Source organism: Coturnix japonica, chromosome Z (genome assembly GCF_001577835.2).
Source record: "Coturnix japonica isolate 7356 chromosome Z, Coturnix japonica 2.1, whole genome shotgun sequence".
Classification (NCBI taxonomy): Eukaryota; Metazoa; Chordata; class Aves; order Galliformes; family Phasianidae; genus Coturnix; species Coturnix japonica.
The window spans coordinates 21469195-21488722 of NC_029547.1; the positions used below are offsets into that span (position 1 = coordinate 21469195).

Here is a 19528-nt window from a genome sequence, read left to right on the forward strand (position 1 = left end):
TGTCTTACTACACTTTCATCTTTTGAAACTGTTTTGTCACAAGGAAAGCAAGAACAGGAGCTATTTCCCCTCACTTTATATAGTATATTATTCCCTATACAAGCTCTTATCCTGTAGATGTAATTGGTCATTTATCAGAAAAATCACCACCACTTCCAGAGGCATAAAAAGGTCATGAAGTCTTCCCCCATGAAAAGCCTTCCCAAAGTGTACTGTAAGGACAACCAAGTTTAACTGCATTTTGCTTTATGAAAGTGCTGATAAGTTCTCTCATTACCATCTGTGATGTTTCTTTAATTACCCCCTTTTAAATGAAATTTAGGAACCAAGCCGGTTTAATTAAGTAACATTTATTTTACATAAAACAATCTCCAAGGAATATTTTTAAAAAATCTAAATACTGATTTTATTGCATTTATTTTCTTACAAAAAAAAAGACAGACAGGCACAATTTATGTATTCAAATACTTCAAACTGAACAGCTGTTTACCGTTCAGATACCCCCATGCCACTCAAAAGGATGTGAATGTAGAAAATGTCATTTTACACAAGGCAGTAGTGCATTTTATTTAGTAGGAATGAATCAAAATATATTTTTTTCCTTAGCAAAACATTACTGTCACTTTATAATTACCTATAAAAATTTTTGAATTGCACAATAAGTTTTCTTTCAATTGACAACTGCCAGAAAATAGGCTTAGTATGTAACTAAATATTTGTGCAAGCTATCCCCTAAAAACAAATTAGGATTTCTTTTGGTAAAAACTTAAATGTCTAATACAAACTATATTATATATCTGAGGTCATGTTTTTAATAGGAAGAGGCATATATATTCAACTAAATTCAATTTCTGTCTACTTAATATCCACAAGAGCTGAGTGTCCTAAACAATATTTTGATTGGAAAGTACCAACACCAATGAGATCTGGAAGTGTTTAAAATATACTATCTCCTATTCTTCTGCTCTACTATCAATGATGCAAAGGCACTGTGTACATTCCTCTGAATATTTGGTGTTTTAGTTTTTTGTTTTTTGTTTTTTGTATTTTTTTTAAGTCAAAATCCAATGACAAATTTCAAATGTTTAAAAGCAAGAAACAAAATACTGAGTAGACTTCCCACTGACTGACAGATGTAGTCCATGATATCCGAAGACACTCATTTTCCATAGAACTTCTTATTCAACAGGAATATAAGCAAATTAACATTCACTTTAGCTTTGTCAAACATTTTCATTACAGCCACACCTTCATACTGCATCTGAAGCAAATCCTGTAATCATAAATAAAATTATTATCCTTTGCTTGAATCCATACCTCACAATAACCAGATTGAGTCAGTTTCATCACATAATAACCATCTTAAGCTCCTGGCCCCTCACAATTTCAACAATTATAAGCAACTGCTAGGTAGGTATGCAAAACACTGCATGTTCTCTAGATCCCTAATCACAGGCCATTAGTAGCAGCAAACTAAAAGAAAGATTGTTTCCCATGTGTTTTATTTCTTCATGCTTTTACTCCTTCCACTGAAGTGATATGGCATTTGGTGTGATGCATTTAGTGGTCACTCTAGCATATACATTATCTCTACTCCAAACCCAGCATTCTACATAAGTTACATAATTATTCCCCACTTGACCTCTTTTTGACCAGTCTGTTGATCAAACAGTTCATGGACATATTGAAGTCTGAAATTCTTTCTATTTAGAGCAAATGCAACCTGGAGCTATAGAGCACAGTGAGAAAATCAGAACTCTACCTGGAAATGAAGCTGCACTTTTTCCATCTCAACACCAAGAAATTTTGCTTTGATTTCAAAGTCACCCACTTCTTCTCCAGGTGTGATATCAAACATCACATTCTTAAACCTTAAATCAAAACATACGCGTCATTGAGTATGTACAATATGCAGTTTCAAAATACTTCAGAATATGTCAAGAGGAAAATCTGCAGAATAAAGAAAATAAATTCACCAGAAGCATCAATGTGTAAGAACAGCTTTATCTCCCCCTCCAAGCAGCAGCAAGACCAGGCACTGGAGGACTGTCAGAACTGCTATCTTAAACTTTGCTCATCTGTCACTTTGCCATTAGTTGAGCAGTAAGGTGTGAGAAACCACACTGCAAATTAAATGATGAAGATGAAAATAATTCTAATGAAAGCCAGACTCTTTAAGGAGATGTGGATTAGAAAATGCTTGTACCACACTTACTGGTTGGTTTGGAGATCTTCGATTTCTAGGATAACACCCTTTTCATGCAGCCTAGCAGCAGTGTACTTTAATGATGCCTGCTTCAGTTTCTTGCTGCCCTTCACTTCCTCTTTTCCATCTAGTTTAATTGACCTCCTTGAATTTCTAGGAGAGAAGAAGAAAAATGGCTTATGATTAATCTACCAGTACAAATTTTTGTATTTTATATTTCAGCTACTCTTCTAGCTTTGTTCATTGCTATTAATGAATTAAAGTAATACTCAAACCAAGTCTGAGAATTCAAGGGAGTTTTATTTGCTTCGCAAGTAGTCAAAATGTTTCTCATAATGCTTTTGAAAGAACATTTGCTAGCGCTTATTTGAACTTCATTGTGAAATGCAAACCCAATCTAAAAGAGTCCACAGCCATCACTTAAAAACAGCAGTTTGGAAGCATACAGTAATGGGCATTGAATAGAATTGGCCATTAAAGTTAAGTTTTGGATCTGTGAGGTATGTACTGGGAAAACTTCCACCTCTGTCTATCTGTTGGAAAGAAAACTTTTACCTGCCCTCCTTCCCTATAGAATGTGTAGAAATATTAAGAGACAAGAAGAAACTACTCACTTTCTTGTTAAGTTGTCTAAACAAGTTTTTATATAGGTGTTGTAGTAATTAATTTGTTCTTCATAAAATGCTGTCTTGGAGTTAAGTGCATTCAAAGTCTGCTGGAGTTTCACCAGTTCAGCTTTTCGGTGGTGTCTGTATCTCCTTTGATTCCGGATATCCTTAAATAGAGGATTCAGTTTTGTTATGTAGTAGGATTATTAACTTGATATTTAGAAAAAGTTTGCTAGTATTGAGCACTATAGTTTATGTGACCAAACAGAAGATAACCACATTGCTACTCTGGTTTGCCACTGATGGAAAATCACGTAACTTTCCACTTCTGGGTAAATCAAGCTATTAGAAAATAGTTGGAAGGGAGATGAGATGGATGGCTCTGAGCTCTCTGTAGTACTGCAATGCAGGATTACAGTGCTGCCTCAAAACCCAACAGAGCCATTGGAGCTTCCAGCTGGAAAGCCAGCCTTGCAATATTGTCACTATGGCCCATGCCAAACACCAGCTTTGTCTCTTCTGTGTGCAAGCCTGTATCTGCTTGCTCATGGTGACTGGGGGTAGCTGAAGCTAAGTGAATGCAAGCTGTGGTGTCTTTAACTCTGCAACCATTCCCAAGGTACTACACTAACAGTCTGGAGCATCCAAATAAGAATCAAATCTCAGTTTGCTGATGATCTAAATGAAAGATAGTACTCTATTGCATAACTACCAGAACTGCAAAATGTGCAGCTGCAGCAATTGTTATCCAGACCTGATTATCTCTTAATATTTCTGTCTAGATTGGGTTGAACCTAGATGCACAGAATCAATCCATATGCAAGGAGCACATTCAATTTACCTTAGCAATCTCATTTATAATTTCTTGGTACTTTGTTGCTGAAGAGACTAATCCCGCTTGTTCCAAAGTCCGGAGGTTTCTCTGTATTTTCCTTTTCTTTTGTTCTATTGGTAGCTGCCCATCTTCAAAAATAGACTGACTGCGCTTCATTTTCTCTGGAGTTTTGGAATCTAAAATGGCACGTTTTTCCACAAGTTTTGAGTGCTCAGATTCCTGGGTAAAAACAAATCCAGAACAGTTAATTTCCAATTCAGTGTAACAGTTAAATACCCAGATGCAATGAGTTCTCAGTAGAGATTACTAAGGATTGAGGTTTGGTCTTTGTTCCTGTGTTCTTACCAAGTGGTTTGTACATGCTCATCTTACAATCCATATTGGAAGCAACTAATCGTATAAACATAAATTTTAATTAATTCAAGCACATTTGAAATCAGCTATAAGATTCAGTGGCTGAGTTGTATGACAACTCACACGCACACACTGAGGTAAGCTAAGATTTGCACACTCAGAATCAGTATCTCCAGGGGACATCTTCAGTTGGGAGCTCTTCCCACTCAGTTCCTCCTCAGCTGATAGCAGCAGTTCCCAGGCCTGTGTTTGCTTATGTTGCTTAAGCAAATATACTGGGCAGCAGAGAACTTAGGATTCCAAAGTTCACAAGAGAAAATAAGAAATAGCAGAGGGATACACCTCAGGCTATTTGATAATAATATAGCATAAAAAAGAAGAGGCCATGTTTACAAAAATTTAAAGAATTACAAAAGCTACTGTTGCTGTATTAGATTAAAAAAACCCCAAACAATTAAATCTTGCTATGTTCCCCCAAAGCTGTTACCATACACAGACTGAAAGACTATTTGAATTCTTGCATTTAAAATACTCCAGAGCTAAGTAGTTAAAAAATGGACAACAATTTCTTTATTATAGGAATATATGACAGGAAAAGCTGTCAAAAATCTCTTATGTCTTTCAAATAGCTAAACAAAATAACTTTCTTCCCTATTCAGATACAACACATCACTCACCTGTTGTGCAGTGGCTGTTGTTTCTAATATTTCTGAGAGTGTATCTCCTGGCTGTGTTCGTATCATATCCACAATAAGTCTTTTGGTCCTTTTAAAAAGGATACATGGATATCAGAAAACAGTTGTCAAAGGATCATCACTGCATTCAATTTATTAAACAGTAAAGCTAGCAAGCATGCCCTTTATACTTGGTAATGCTTAGTTTCTTGTATTTCAGGCTTTCCACTGAGAACTGAATATCTGACTTATGCACAGTCAAGAAGAGAAATAAGTACATACTATTCTCTCTTTCACTTTAGAAAACACTTCACCAGTTAGCACAGCAAAACGGCAGTCTATGTGAGTAGTTTAATTATGATCATAACATAAGAGGAGGAAGAAATGTCATATTTCTGTAGCCTGAACTAGGCAGGTACATTAAGGATCACATTTACTAAATGAAGTGGAAGAGCACTCAGAGATGCTGAACATCTGAAGGAGCTGTGCAGTTGACATAATGCACTGATGCACAGTTTGGATATTTTTGCAGTGACTGCACATGGAGCTCATCCTCACCCAAAGAAGGGAAGCTGTTTCACCCTGATATGTAAACCAGATCTTTTTTTGGTAGAGGCTTATCTATAATACTTTGAGGAAAGTCCTGCCACAGAACTGTGTTATTTAGAGGATGCTATTACAAATGAGATACAGCTCACTGTCCTTAGGAGTCAACAGAAACCTGAAGATGCAACTTAGGTTTTTGAGTAAAATATCTAAGCATGACTAGGGCTTCTGTGACAAAACATCAAGTTTACATGGGTAAATGACCATGCTGAAAAAAGGTAGGAGTTTTTTGTTACGTTTGTCAAGACTGGTAGTTCTGACAAGTATGTAATGGGGTAGGACAAAAGATAATAATTGCATACAATTGCATACAGTATTACAAAAAAATGCTGACTAGAGTTTGACTCGAGCTTTCATAGAGGGAGCAGCAGGGTGGGAATGACTGACAGCACAGGCAGACCCCAGCCTCACTCCTCCTCTGCCAGGAAGGTAAGTTGCTACACCAGGAAGCTCCTTTGCACCTTGAAGTCTTCTAGACAGTGGTAACTATAAATCACAGATGCCTTAACAAAGCCATTTAAAAATAAATACATTGATATTTCTCTGGTAGGAAGTAGGACTAAGGATGGAAGTAAAGAACGCATTCCATTGTTCAGTTAGCCACAGGATATTAAGTAAGCTAATACTTATTCAGAGCAATTTTAAGTAATTTTGAAGAAGGGGTGCCAATAAATGATAATAAATGCTTTTATTAATAGATTTTGACTTCACGGGCTATCCCAGTACCCATTTCTTATCTGCTGACCAAATAGAATAAACAACATTTCCTTTCCCTGCATGAAAGCATGCACTATTCATTCAGAAGTGACAGCCACATCCTGTTACAACAGCTGATGGCAGTAGGTCAGGGAACAAGTTTTCATCTGTGGGGGAGGAGAGGACAGTAATACTGTCCACACATACACATCTAAACAGATTTTCATCTCCAATTTCCTAAGGCTGTGATGTTTCAAAGCAGAATTATTTTAGAATTTCTTGGAGAAGTACTTGCTCTAGTTGGGATAATGGGCCAATCAAAGTCCAAAATAGAAGTGGCAGTAAAGCTTATGGAAAAACAAACATTCTGGAAGAATCAACAGTTTCTCTGACTTATTCAAAAGTCTGAGTATGTCTGAATACAAATTGGCTTTTGCAAATTGAAAAACACATTTAAACAAGGAAGAAAACTACATTATTACTTCTCAAGAACATATACCTGGGAACAAAACTTACTTTATCATCAGGCTTTTGAGGTCCTGATCTTCACCTTCTCGTAACTCATATTTGCTTGTTAGAGACAATGAAATCTCTGTTTTTGCAAGCTGATTCAGTGTGCTTTCCCTGTTAGGGTCATTGGGATCAACAGACCCTTCCCCTGCAAGGAAACATTTTTCACTTCAAGTTTGCCAACTTTCCCACATGTCAGTGCATCAGACAAAACAACAGCATAGAGAAATCACAATGTTGTCAGAGGTTTCTATAGTATGCCCATTCCTACCATTCGTAGTAGCTCTTTGTTTTTTTGAACAAACAAAACCATAAGCCATCTACTACTAAGCCCACACAGAGTATCTTGGAAACGCCTCTAATCCTTCTCTATCTTTGTACTGCTCTGCAAGAGACTCATGCTTCTTTTAATGAAGAATACAAAGAATTTAACATCCTTTTGTCCTAATAGATATAACAGTGAAAAACAGCTAACAGGTAACAGCTATTCACTTGGAGGCTGGCATTACCTGTGATGCTATAACTTCTTTCCAAACAGGAAGGAAAGACAGTTCACATCCTAACACAATTACAGCAATTAAATGTCAGCCACATTTATTCCTTACAACTTTATAATAGATTAGTGTTCTTAAAACTTCACTGTTATCTGGAAAATTAAGTCTCAGAATTAAAAATTGCTATTTAAATTCTCTTTTCTTCTGCAGCTAACAATAAATCTTAAGGTCAGATTATTAAAAATATCATTTTCTGTCTGCAATTTGAGCACAAGTTAACAATTTTTAGGAGCACTAGCATCATATATAATGTAATTCATCTTTAAGGTCAATACTGAAATTAGAAGCTGTGCATGTAATAGCAGTGCTGTCAAACAGAGCTGGATGCACAGACTCTGAACAGCACTGCACTTAGTTCCATTACTAGAAGGCTCAGCTATAGCAAATGATGTCACAAGAAGTTTACAGAGTACAATTCTATAGAAAATGAGGAGGCTGGTAACATGAGAGAGAGATGAGAGTTTGTGTCCCTTGCTAATCCTACCCCAGAGCAATATTAAACATCAAGATGGATAATGGCCTACCAAGGAAAGACTCCACATCAGGAACAGGTCCCAGCCCTTCCAGCAATTCGTTCAGCAGGTCATTTGGCTCAGTGGCAATAGCATCCTGGTGTTCTAATAGTAGCTACAAACAAAAGTAAATGAAGCTATAGACTGAAAAGCATACCTTGTCTTTATACTTGTATACAAATCAGGAGACTATAATACCAGACCCACTGTGATTGGGATTACTGAGGACCCAAGGTAAGTGGAAAGCAGAGGGAAGGATGCTCAGGTCCAGGCAATAAGTTTAGAATTATTCTTGATGTAAAACAGCTTATTGTGTTCATTCTGCAGGCATTTCCAGTGCTGAATATCACAGCTGAGCACAAAGAAGTTCAAGATATGCCTTCACAGCTAATAAAATATAATAAAGGGCAGTGACACAAGTAAAGCATTTCAGCGTTGCATCCTGAACTGTCTTGTAGAGAGATGAAGGCAGGGTCAGTGGCACATGGGAAGATGCCTTACATCTACCCAGGTTTCTAAGTCTTCTAAGTACTGCAAATTATAGTCAGTCAGAAGTTGTTGGTTACCATAACCTCACTGACAACTAAAAACACCAAGCCCAGCATTTCAATCTTACATACAAAACAGTTAAGTGAGAATTATAGGCCTGTAATTTATTTTTTTCCCACTTTGAAGTGCAGCAATAGCACAACAGTGTACATAACACTGATTATATTGCGAGAATTACTGAGAAACACTGGTCATACCAGGTCAAACTCCAATGTAAATAATGCTACTCAAGCACAGATTGACAAACACTTTTACAGAACAGATTATTTGGTGCAAAAGTGAGAGATATACAGAGAGGTGCAAAACAAAGCTGGCAAATCCAACAGATCCCTCATTTCAGCTACATCCCATGCAGCTGTGCAACCAAAACAAACGTTAAGCAAGCATCACCAGAGATGACAGAGGGCAGATTCAAAAACTTTGTTTTTTAAGCTGAATGACGTATGACAAAAGAAGGGATGTTTATTCATCTCCTGTTACTCAAACTAATTTTTGAGCTGCAGTATAGAAAGTTGAATTTTTACAGGAAAGGGATAGTGTAGGAAGATGAAAGCCCGTAGGAAGTTTGGTGGAAGAGGTGGCACGGCTCATCTCTGCTAGAGTTACTTCAGTAAGAGAAAGTGTAGTACTCAGACTCGATTGCTTCCTGTAGGCATACAGCTGTGCACAGTGGTCATGTTTGATGTCATCGATCTCCTTAATGTCCCCTGTTTATTGTCCACTAAATTATTTCACACTTTGTATTTTGTGAAAAAATATAAAATAGTATAGTAATAATTAATCCCTTATGGTTCCATGGACACAGTAGAGACAGAACAGCTTTACCAGAAGAAGTCAACACCTTAACAAGATTTAAAAAAAAAAATACCCACAAAGACAAACCACCAAAGATGTTTTTTGCAATCCAGGCTATTAATTTCCAGTTGAATTAAGTCAACTTGCACTCTGGTGCACAGGAACCATTCTGTTTTTTTCTGTAGTCTTTCAAACAAAGTTATGGGGAGGTTCTCCGTGGTTCTCTACTGTGACTTTCCATCTCCCTCTTTTTTGTTTGTTTGGTTTTTTAAGCTAAAAAATAAATAATGCTACCTCACCAGCTTAACAAAGTACCATGTGGCAGACATTAAACTTACACCCTAATGAGTCATACTACAGACTGCAGTTAATCTGTTCTTTACCCGGCATAAAGAACTGACAGGAAGCCACAGCTTCTGCCCATTCTCAATCAGACATTTGCATCTGCTTCCAGCCCAACAAATGACGTATGAGCCGTAAAATGCACTGAGTTTTCATTTTCCCAGAGGAACAGTAACTTCTTCAAATTAGGCTCACTGTCTTAACCAAGATGAGGAAGTGTATTAATAAATACAGGCTAGCCATGCCATAGAAACAAAAATGTTCCCCACATCATACAACATTACATTTTCATTGTCATTCAAGATAATTTGTGGAAGCAGTCTTCTAGGAAAAGGAAAATCTAAGACTTAATTCCATACCGTTTCAGGGAGCAAAGAAATTATTTCAAAAGGGAGAAGAACAGACTTTACTCCTTCCCCAGAGACAGTCTGCCAGCATTATTTGTAGTCTATACAGTTCAGATCTCTTGATAAGTGTATTCACTTACCGAATGGGTATTGATAATTTCTTCGATAGAGATATATATGACAGGTTTGCTGAGGGTCACCATATCAGAGTATTCATCGATGTTGAATTTCTCCTCTGGTTCAGGAACATCACACGCTGCCTGAAAAAAGTTCCTAAGAAAAAAAAATAATGAGATTAATAACTGAGAACAATAAATAATTGTTTCCCTTCCTTAACTAGGCTGTATAAAAACAACAATTAAGTCTTCAACATGTATTATATTTCTCTTCTAATCTACAGTCAACACTTTGTGTTGATGTAGAAATATATCATCCCTGACAGATTCTTTCAACCACTAATGACAATTTCCTCTACAACTGTTGAAATGTTATTTTCAATGTTAGATTTTCATCCTTACTCAGCAAGGAATGATAAACTGGCATTTTAAAAATGTCTATATAGAGGTCTGAATTTAGTTCTTTAAAGGTTATGTCTTAAGTTCCCACAGAAATAACTTCTATTTGAATTGAAGAGCCCAGGAGACTCAATTTTGTAACAAGTTTGCTTCATTAGAAGAGAGATTCTTCCTCTTGTAGTAATCAAAGGGGCAACTCGCATACATTATCTCCCTCATTAACTTTTGTTATTCTTGCTATATTTTCTATCCTATTTTTCATGTTTATGACATGCTCTTAAATAGCATCTTCCATAAATAGAAGGACTAAGCAGCATAAATACTCTTGTGTTCTTGGCTGGTTTCCCTCTCCAGGAAAGCTATCGTACATATAACAGTACATTTGCTTTCATTAAAGGTGGATGGTAAAAAACAGATGTTACAAAAATGGTCTTGTCACAAGACAGAAGAATACTGCAAGATAATAATAGCAGCCACCCCAAAAGATGGGTCATGATATGTGGCCCTGAGTGTAACAAAACAGTTTCCTATGACTGTACAAAGATGAAAGAATAAAATTTCTTCACAAAAATGGCAAGAACAACAAATAGAAAAAGCTACTCTTTCATCTTAAGTCTTTTTGCCAAAAAAAACTTTCAGCTCTGGCTGAGGAACACACTGTTTCTGTATTTGCAGCAATCTTACTGCAATCAAATCAGCAGAGCTGATGAGTAGTCCATGTAATACTCAAATAGAAATACACCATGCTACTACTACTACTCCAACTTCTGCAGTGATAAATTCTCTCAATTTTAACTTCGAGCCTGGCAGAACAATGTATTTTTATTTATTTATCTAAGAATTCACATGAGCTAGTTAGTCTGCCATACTCATTCTAGAAGAGTGTTCTTACTGTAGCACTGTACAGCTGTTTGTGAGAGCTTTCCATACCTGAACTTCTGGTATGTCTGTGAGAGATAAGTGTTCATAGATGACAGATGTTCACTCTCTCCTTCAAAGAGTTTGTTAGAAGCAGCGTGCTGAAGGACTTTTGCCACACAACCCAGATTCCTTCTCTGGTCAGGGTGTATCTGTCCCCCAGCAGTCATATCAATTATATCAAAACCATCAGGAGCAACAATGGCAGGGTTCATGTAACGATAGTAAAGGAGGTTTCCAACAATCTAAGAAGATCAAGAGAACTTTGCTTTACATACAATAATTACATTTCACAAAACTTTAGAAGTAATTTTTAACTTGGACCACATGAACTGGTGGTAGAGAATGATGAGAAAAGACTCCTGGGATGCATATGTTACCTACACAGCCAACTGACAAGGGTCTGTGGTATTTTATATGATGCAGTCACAGTAATGGGCACTAAGCCATTACAGAACAATTGAAAAACAAGCATGCATACTTCCATGCTAAACCAATCACTTTCTTGTGCAACCTCTTCCCAAAATATTAAGCAGCTACATAAAGATACCAGAATAATCAGAAATAGAACTGCTTGATTTCAATTAGAATATTTCTATTAAAGACAACCATCTGGTTTTGATTGTCAGCAACCTACCAGACATGCTTCAAAGTCTTCTAATTCATATTCCAACTAGTGCCAGAAACCAAAGCTATTTATAGTTTGTTATTTTTAAACACTGGCTAAAAGAATGAGTAAAACACACAGTTTAAAATGGCTCTTAGATGTCTATTTAACTATTATGGATGAGAAAAACTAAATGCTCATTTCACCACAGATTTTTCCAACACTTCAACAAGCATCCAAATAACACTCAACACAAAAGGTCTAGTTCATGAAAGTACTAAAAGCCGTATAACCATAGGAATGGAATCAATCTTTTGTACTAACGACTGCTCAAAGATCAATTATGAGTCCTTAAGTTCAGTTCTTCCATTCATTGGATTTAGCCAACAGGAAAAAAAATATAACTGTATTCCAAACTTTTGATCTTCTTTGTATTTGAAAACTCTGCCTTTCTGACAGGACTTTGGTAGGTCCATCTCCATAGGTTCATTCTCTGGGGTGCTACAATCAGCTATACTAATTGGCAAGTTATCCCTTGTTTCTAATACCTTTAAAGAGACTAGAGATCAGATTTCCCAAAACTGTACTCTATAGCAATCTTGCAATGGTTTGTATCACACAGATGCCTATTCCACATCACTCCTGGATGTAGAAACAGGCAGAACTTTTCTTTCTGCAGTTAGCCTCAGGTTATGTGTAGTCACCTGAAGAACCTCCAGCTTACAAAGCATTCACAGATGGGTGCCTTATGTTCATTTTCTACTTACTTCCTAAGCTGAGCAATATTTTAACCTGTACTACTGAAGTGACAGTTGGAATTACTTGAGAAATGCTGCCTGCAAGTTTCCAGAGCACTGCTAGAGTACAGAAGCTGAATTAAATTTTTAGCTGAGGAATCTGAAGTATTCAAAATGGGCACTAAGAATTTTATTTATGAAGACACTTCCTTTTGGAAAGATAACAGGAAAGGCCCTTAAAATGAATACCTTGCAATTTCAGAACAATTTAATTAAACAATAATAAAAGCAAAATTGAAAATTCTGTTCATTGAAATGCAAGTAGCTCTAATTTAAGTTTCCAGTCTCTCAACTGGCTGTTGGCTCATTAAATGAGTTCCCTGAGGCCCTCTAGAGAGGCAGCATGACAATGACAGCCTAGGGGTGGTCACTATGCCAGTAGTGTGCTCTTCACTCACACTTCTCATCCTAAGCCTCATTTTCACTTTTATAACCATCTTAAATGAGTGTAATTGAATGAAAAGATCTAGAGATAATTTGTTTTGAAAGCTCTTCTTCTGTCTTTAAGTTACAAGCTTTTTTTCTTGTTTATGACTTTAAATTTGCTAAGTCCAGGTAGGGGGAAAAATAAATAAAAATCAAGACCACAGTGTTCTTTTCATGAAAGGATTGCTGGTGGGGTACAAAACAAAAAAGATAAGTCACAAATTCCAACCTGCTAAGAGGTATTATTGAGTTGGCAATCCAAAACAGTTTGAGCACTGTCACTAGGAATTGCTAAGGACCCAGATTAAGAAAGCTAGGTTGTAGCATCAGAATTCCCTTCTCTTCCACTTCCCCTTCACAACCCAAGTAATACAAGATTCCTTAAACAAAGATTGGTGCTCTCAGTTCCTTTTGAATGATATTAAAAATCCCCTTTGGCATTAAAAGAACATGCTGTTGGCAGTTTGCCCTTGGAAATCTACCTTTAGTAGTTCATCTTCTGTTGCATCTGGGAATTTCTCATGGAGTGAGCTCTTCAGAACTTTGGCTATATATCTCATTCCATAACTACACATGGAGTGGAACAGATGAAAAGTTAAAAAAATGAAAAGACTTTCATGAAGCACACAAATCATATTAGTAACCCCAAGTTATTGACTCTTTCTTCAGCCACTTACAACACAAAATGAGACAACGATGGAACATACAAGACGTTTCAAGACATTCCTAAGGACAAAGCACAGCTGAAGTGGAGAAACCACTCCCTCTACTGGGAATGTCATTTGAGAAGCACATATCAAGCCACGTAATTGGAAAGTATCACCATTGGTGAACTCTGTATGAAGCTTCACTGCTCACATGAACAGAAGCTGGGAGAGACCTTGCTCAGCACTTACGGCATCATATTGAGAGATGAGAATATAGATGCGAGAACTTTGTCAGTTACAGTCCGCAAACTCTGAATTGATGATTCCAGTTTATTGACAACTTCCGTGTGCGTTAATGCTTGCTCTGTGGTAACATCATATGGCAATTTACTGTGAAACAGACATTAAACCATGCTAAATATATTTGAGAATGAACATTTTTCTTTTTACTTCATAGGGACCATCAGTGAGAACACAAAAAAGAGGCATGACAAATACAGCTGAAGTTTACAAAGCAACAAACATTTCAGGTGCTTTAGCTTTTTTTATAGGGAGAATTTAATTTGGGTGGAAGTGAACGTGACATCATCTGCCTTCCCCCTAAAGGGATTTTGTAAGTCCCAATCTTTAGTTCCTTAGAAGGACAAAGAAGAACAGGATATTGCTATTAAATTACAGTAACGCCTGGGGAAATCTATTATGGCATGGTAAACTACACGCAAAGATGAAACACATGACCAGAAAAGCGATCTTTTTGTTGTTCTTAAAGTACAGCTTAAAGTAAAGCTTAAAGTACAGTATTATAAGCACTTCTTCCCAAGAAAACTTCTCATTTTGCTTCCAATAGAGGCAGGAAAGAAGTATGAATATAAGCACCATATGCCAGAGAAGGAAAGAGGGAACTGAACTGAGGAACCTCTCAGTTATTCAAGAGATGGTATGATATATTTATCTTCCCCACTCACCTGGCCTCACCAGTCTGCATTTCTAGCTGGTTTACCCATGACTTGTACACATCCACAGGACTAGTGTTAATTATGAGGGATTTATCCTCCATGATCTCTTTCACCACTGGTGCCAGGAGCTGGCGCAGAGTGTTCTGGCCACGAGCACCTCTGTTGAAGCTGACAACCATCTTAATAACAGTAGGGTTTCCAGTGACAATGTCCTGTATCTGGTCTACCTTGGAGCTGTATCAACAACAGAACAGTTCTTAGATTTTATGTACGCAGTCATCTCTGCCATCTATGTTTGCATGCTGAAACATTTATGCTGTCTTCTTCATATAATTTTGTCTTACAGAACAATCTAACCAGTTATTCTGTGAATGCTAATATGAGTTAATGCATCAGCCTAGAACAGAGCATAGTAAGTGACCAGTAAAATATCTATTCTGAACCAAAATAACTGTGAAATACAAGGTTTCATTTTCTACTCACCAATTCTGCATTTTCAGAACATGCATTTACTTTCCTCACCCTTAATCTCCCAAGAACAAGAACCATAGCATTTACTTTTCCAAGTGACTATACAAAATATTCTCAATCATAGAAAGATATATATATTTTTTTAAACTGGAAATACCTTAAGTTAAGAAACGAGTAATTGTTTTGAAAACAAATTTCTCCATTTACATATATACATGGTTTCACATCAACTGAAAAATTTAACCAAATTATTATCATTATTCATGTATGACAAATGTATTGAACTGTTTGTAAGGTAACTGAAATTTTGTAGTGAAAGCACATACTTTATCTCCTCTTCTAAAGCAGTTTTAAAGAGTTTGAGAAGCAGATATTCTTCTCGTTGGTTGGATGCGTAGTTGTAGAGAGTGAAGATGACTGTATCCATAAATTTGGTTGATTTGTTCTGAGGCATCTGGAAAATCAGCTTCGCCAGATATGTGGGATTAGTCTACGAAAAACAAACAAATTATCTGAACAACATTTTCCAAGACAAACCACCACCCCCACAGAGGCAATCTGTCCTGGAAGGTTTCATCTTCTAGAAAACCTTAAGTGAGATTAACAAAAAAAGAACACAAAAATAAGTATATTACATATACTGTACATATACAGCTTCCCTTTTACCACATGCAACAAAGGGTAAAATAGTATTAATGCATATGGACTAAAAGATATATAAAAGAAATTGTTTCTTTGGTTTCAGTATGACCTAGTTATTCACAAACCAAACAGCATTATGTATTGCACAGGCAAGGATTTTCTTAGTTACAGGAAATACTAGAAGATGGAGACAGTGTTTTACAGCGGTCTATATACTACCATCAATTGGAAATCTTTCTGCGTTCTTTACTTTTGTAAACAGTAGAATAAAGTAAGCAGCACTCATGTTTTTCTTTAGCAAATTTCTGTAATGTTAATTTCTACCTTGACTTACCTGTAAAAGGTAGAATAAATGTTGATAAGCCTCCAGTTTTTTCCTTCTCTCTTTACTCAAGCCTTTAATACCCTGTTTGTCAACCATAACCATCTCTTCTAGCTGATTTTTGCTCTTTTTATTAAGCTTCTTACTATGTAGTACCACATCCTGTAGACAATGAGATCAGAAATTTAGACAATATATTCACCAAAAAAGCAAAAAGATAAACATTTTTCCAACTACTTTAAAGATTACAAAGTAATCTTACTACAAGGTAATTTATTGGGAACTTAGTGTATTTTGATACTGTATTCGGACATCTTTACCTTGCCACCAGTATAACTATGCAACAGTGAGTGACCAGGAATCATAATCCCACTTAAAGACTCATTCATCCTTTAATTAATGAGCAAGATCTCAAACATGATCAGAAGACTCTACCACAACAAAAAGGCTTAAAATCTGCCAAGCAATTACCAACCAAGAGTGACATTCAGTAGCAGATATACTACTTGGGACAACAAAGCAACACAAGCTATTTTGACAAGATTACTTAAGACAAGCAAAGGAAGCTTTCCTTTTCCAATTTTAACTAATTGTGAGTGATCAAGCATTGGTATAGGTTGCCCAGAGTTTAAGGAGTCTCTCTCCTTGGAGATGCTCAGAAGACATCTGGACAGCAACCTGTGCAACCTGCACTTGAGATTACTTCCATCATCACATGTCTTCTAACTCTTTAATCCCAAACTCCTTGAACACACAGAAGTAGCCAGTACATGCTGCTGGGATGCCAAAGGAACCTGAACACAGCCTGCTGACCTGAAGAGTGATTCTGTTTTTCACCAGCAGTCCAATCTTTATATCCATTAAATTCAAGTCCTTCTCCAGCTGTTGATTGGATCGAATCTTCGTAACTACTTCTTCCCTTAATCTTGTTACTTCTAGTTCTTCTTGAAAATCTAAGTCACTTTGGTCCAAGAGGTAGGCAAATTTGCGCAGGACAGGCAAGGGTGGATTTTCAGCACCAACTATAGTTGAAATAAACAGGCTTGTTAGTTAGCAATAGTAAACACTGAAAAACTGAGGAAACTGATCACTGTGAAGGAAATCTGAGCTGCAGAACAGAAAGTTACACCATTTAGAGCAAGAACTGAATATGTGTCATACTACATAAATGCAGCTTTCTAAAACAGTTTCCCATACTTCTTCACAAGCAGGTGCAAGTAGTTGTAACGCAGTTGTTTTTCACCTATAATAAGAAGTCCTGGATGGAAGTGTTTTAAAAACTTATTGACAGTCACATACTTCTTTCCAAACGTCCACTAATTAAGTGTTACCACTTACTTAGTGTTCTGTAATCCTCCCTGGCTTTGTTTGCTCTGAGAAATGCTTGTATCTTCACAATTTCTTTATTCTGGAAGGGACAAAAATCAAGAAAAAGAATCAAGTTAGGACACATTCCTATTCAGAAACTTATTGCAGAGCTGGTGGTCTCATTACTGTGCTTCTCAGAAACACTCATGCTGTCATATTACCCCCATTTTATTTTTCCATGTTCAAAATGAAGAAAAAGGACTTACATGATCCTTGAAGTACTGCAGCCTATTTCTGTAAGCTCTCCTTGCTAGCCACATTTTGACCCACGACTGAATCTGAAAATTAAATTACAACTTAAGAGACACTGCAGAAGTGATTTGTATGTAATCGAGTGCATGCATTTTAAACTTGTTTCTGACAGTCTTCTGCTGTAGGTACTGTTCTCAGAAGTTTGGGGCCTTAGGTGATTGCAGCATTAGGCTCCTGCAATTCAGTGGCCAAATTGAAGGTCTTAAAATAAAATAGCAAGCTGAATCTGAGGCTCTAGGAACATGCCTAGCATTATCTATGCCCACCTCAGATTCCCAGCACTAGAGCACCAACTAAAGGGATGAAGCATACTCAGATCCAGAGGCTCAGTGGAATCTTACCTTGACAACAGCAGCAACATTGCTTTGAAGCACCTTTAGTCTGTTAACATAGCTTTTTCTTTGTTTGAATCCTTTCCAGAAAGCCTATAAGCAAGAGACCATTAATACCAATAGGAGACAAGCATTTATTCAAGTTTGCGTACATACACACCAAAATCACTAACAAAAAAGCGCTTCATACAGAAAAACTGCCACTGTACTAACAAGTTAATTAGCCTACAAGTAAGCTTGCTTGTACTTTTATGGCACCCTGACACATTGTTCTTTTCATGGCCTCTTTCCTAAGTCTCTGGACTTCCTAAGTCACTCAGTATCATCACCCTGTAACATGGACAGACACCTCTGAGCTCCCTCATTTGGCTCACTTTGGTGATTCAAAGGCAAATAATACGGCTGCTCTCAACTTTATCTTTTGTCTATACCCAACCTTTGATTTCATTCTTGTCTTCTACTCCTTGGCATTTCATAAGCTGTTTCTCTTTTAATGCCATGAAAGACAGTCATACAATAACTTCATTTACCTTAACTTCTCCATACTTTTTTCATGGACCCTAAATTCCTCAAGCATCAGTGCATTCCTTTACTGAGACCGTGCACCATGCAGAAAAGTTAAAGCAATCCAGAAAACAGGAATTGGCATTAAATATAATAATTCATTAAGTTACTGTAGATACCAAAACAATCAGTTGTACATTTCTTTGTAACCTTGCAAGGGGTGTCTGGTTGATTGTTTTTCAGGAGTTAAATAAATTGTTTCTAACAAGAGGTGGGCTTTCCTAGTTTATATAGCCAGCATGCATGTATTTGTCAGTGTTTAAACTCTTGACACACAGAAAAGTTTCCTTTACGCTTCTTTTGGAGAGCCAAGATGTCCAAGTAATACTGCCAGAGACCAAGAATACAGAATCACAGAATGACTTGCGTTGGAAGGGACATCAAGGTTTATTAATCTCCAACCCCACTGCCACAGGAAGGGCCACAAACCTCCCAAATTAATACTAGACCAGGCTGCCCAGGGCCCCATCCAACCCAGCCATGAACACCTCCAGGGATGGGGCATCCACAGCCTTTCTGGGTAGCCTGTGCCAGCACCTCACTACTCTCATAGTAAAGATCTTCCCCCTGATATAACCTAAATCTTCCCTCCTTCAACTTAAAAAAAATTTCCCCTTTTCCTGCTGTTATCTACCCTTTCAAAGACTTGACTCTCCTCCTGTTTACAGGCCCCTTTTAGATACTGGAAGCTACAACTAGGTCACCCTGCAGCCTTCTCTTCTCCAGGCTGAACAAGCCCAGCTCCCTCAGCCTGTCTTCATAGGGGAGGTGCTCCAGCCCTCTGATTATCATCGTGGCCCTCTTTTGGACCCTCTCCAACAGCTCTCTTTCTTGCACTGGGGGCTCCAGACCTGGCCACTCCCTACCCCGTTATAACTTCATTGAGCACAGGCAAACAGCTTACAAGTTTGGATAGCATAGAAAGGAATGCATTTCTCAAGCCAAGCTTTGCCAGAGGAATTTTTGCATAGATACTCAGTGAAGCTCCTGATTTAGTCCTGTGTATAGCTAGGTATACTGCAGAAGATTTGAGCACCTTGGAATAAAGCCAGTGCTATGTGTTTAAAGTTTTTCCATTGAAGCAGTTTAGTCAGCAGGTGGGTACGATCTACTCTTTGAAAAC

At 37.3% G+C, this 19528-nt stretch overlaps 1 protein-coding gene across 4 annotated transcripts in view; it reads right to left on the reverse strand.

The window, feature by feature from the left end:
* Positions 1-379: 379 nt before the first annotated feature.
* IQGAP2 (IQ motif containing GTPase activating protein 2) overlaps positions 380-19528 on the reverse strand; it is a 114031-nt gene continuing 94882 nt past the window's right edge. For all 4 annotated transcript variants that reach the window (XM_015848846.2, XM_015848847.2, XM_015848845.2 and 1 more), the window contains 19 exons: positions 17851-17934; positions 17464-17535; positions 17228-17297; positions 16703-16911; positions 15902-16051; positions 15252-15415; positions 14464-14688; positions 13748-13888; positions 13334-13418; positions 11034-11266; positions 9729-9861; positions 7568-7670; positions 6496-6637; positions 4681-4768; positions 3656-3868; positions 2821-2981; positions 2216-2359; positions 1763-1871; positions 380-1273 (listed from right to left, as the gene is read on the reverse strand). In XM_015848846.2, coding sequence (XP_015704332.1) covers positions 1160-1273; positions 1763-1871; positions 2216-2359; positions 2821-2981; positions 3656-3868; positions 4681-4768; positions 6496-6637; positions 7568-7670; positions 9729-9861; positions 11034-11266; positions 13334-13418; positions 13748-13888; positions 14464-14688; positions 15252-15415; positions 15902-16051; positions 16703-16911; positions 17228-17297; positions 17464-17535; positions 17851-17934 — 2640 coding nt within the window. In that variant the 3' untranslated portion in view covers positions 380-1159. The remainder of the gene's footprint in view (positions 1274-1762; positions 1872-2215; positions 2360-2820; positions 2982-3655; positions 3869-4680; positions 4769-6495; positions 6638-7567; positions 7671-9728; positions 9862-11033; positions 11267-13333; positions 13419-13747; positions 13889-14463; positions 14689-15251; positions 15416-15901; positions 16052-16702; positions 16912-17227; positions 17298-17463; positions 17536-17850; positions 17935-19528) is intronic.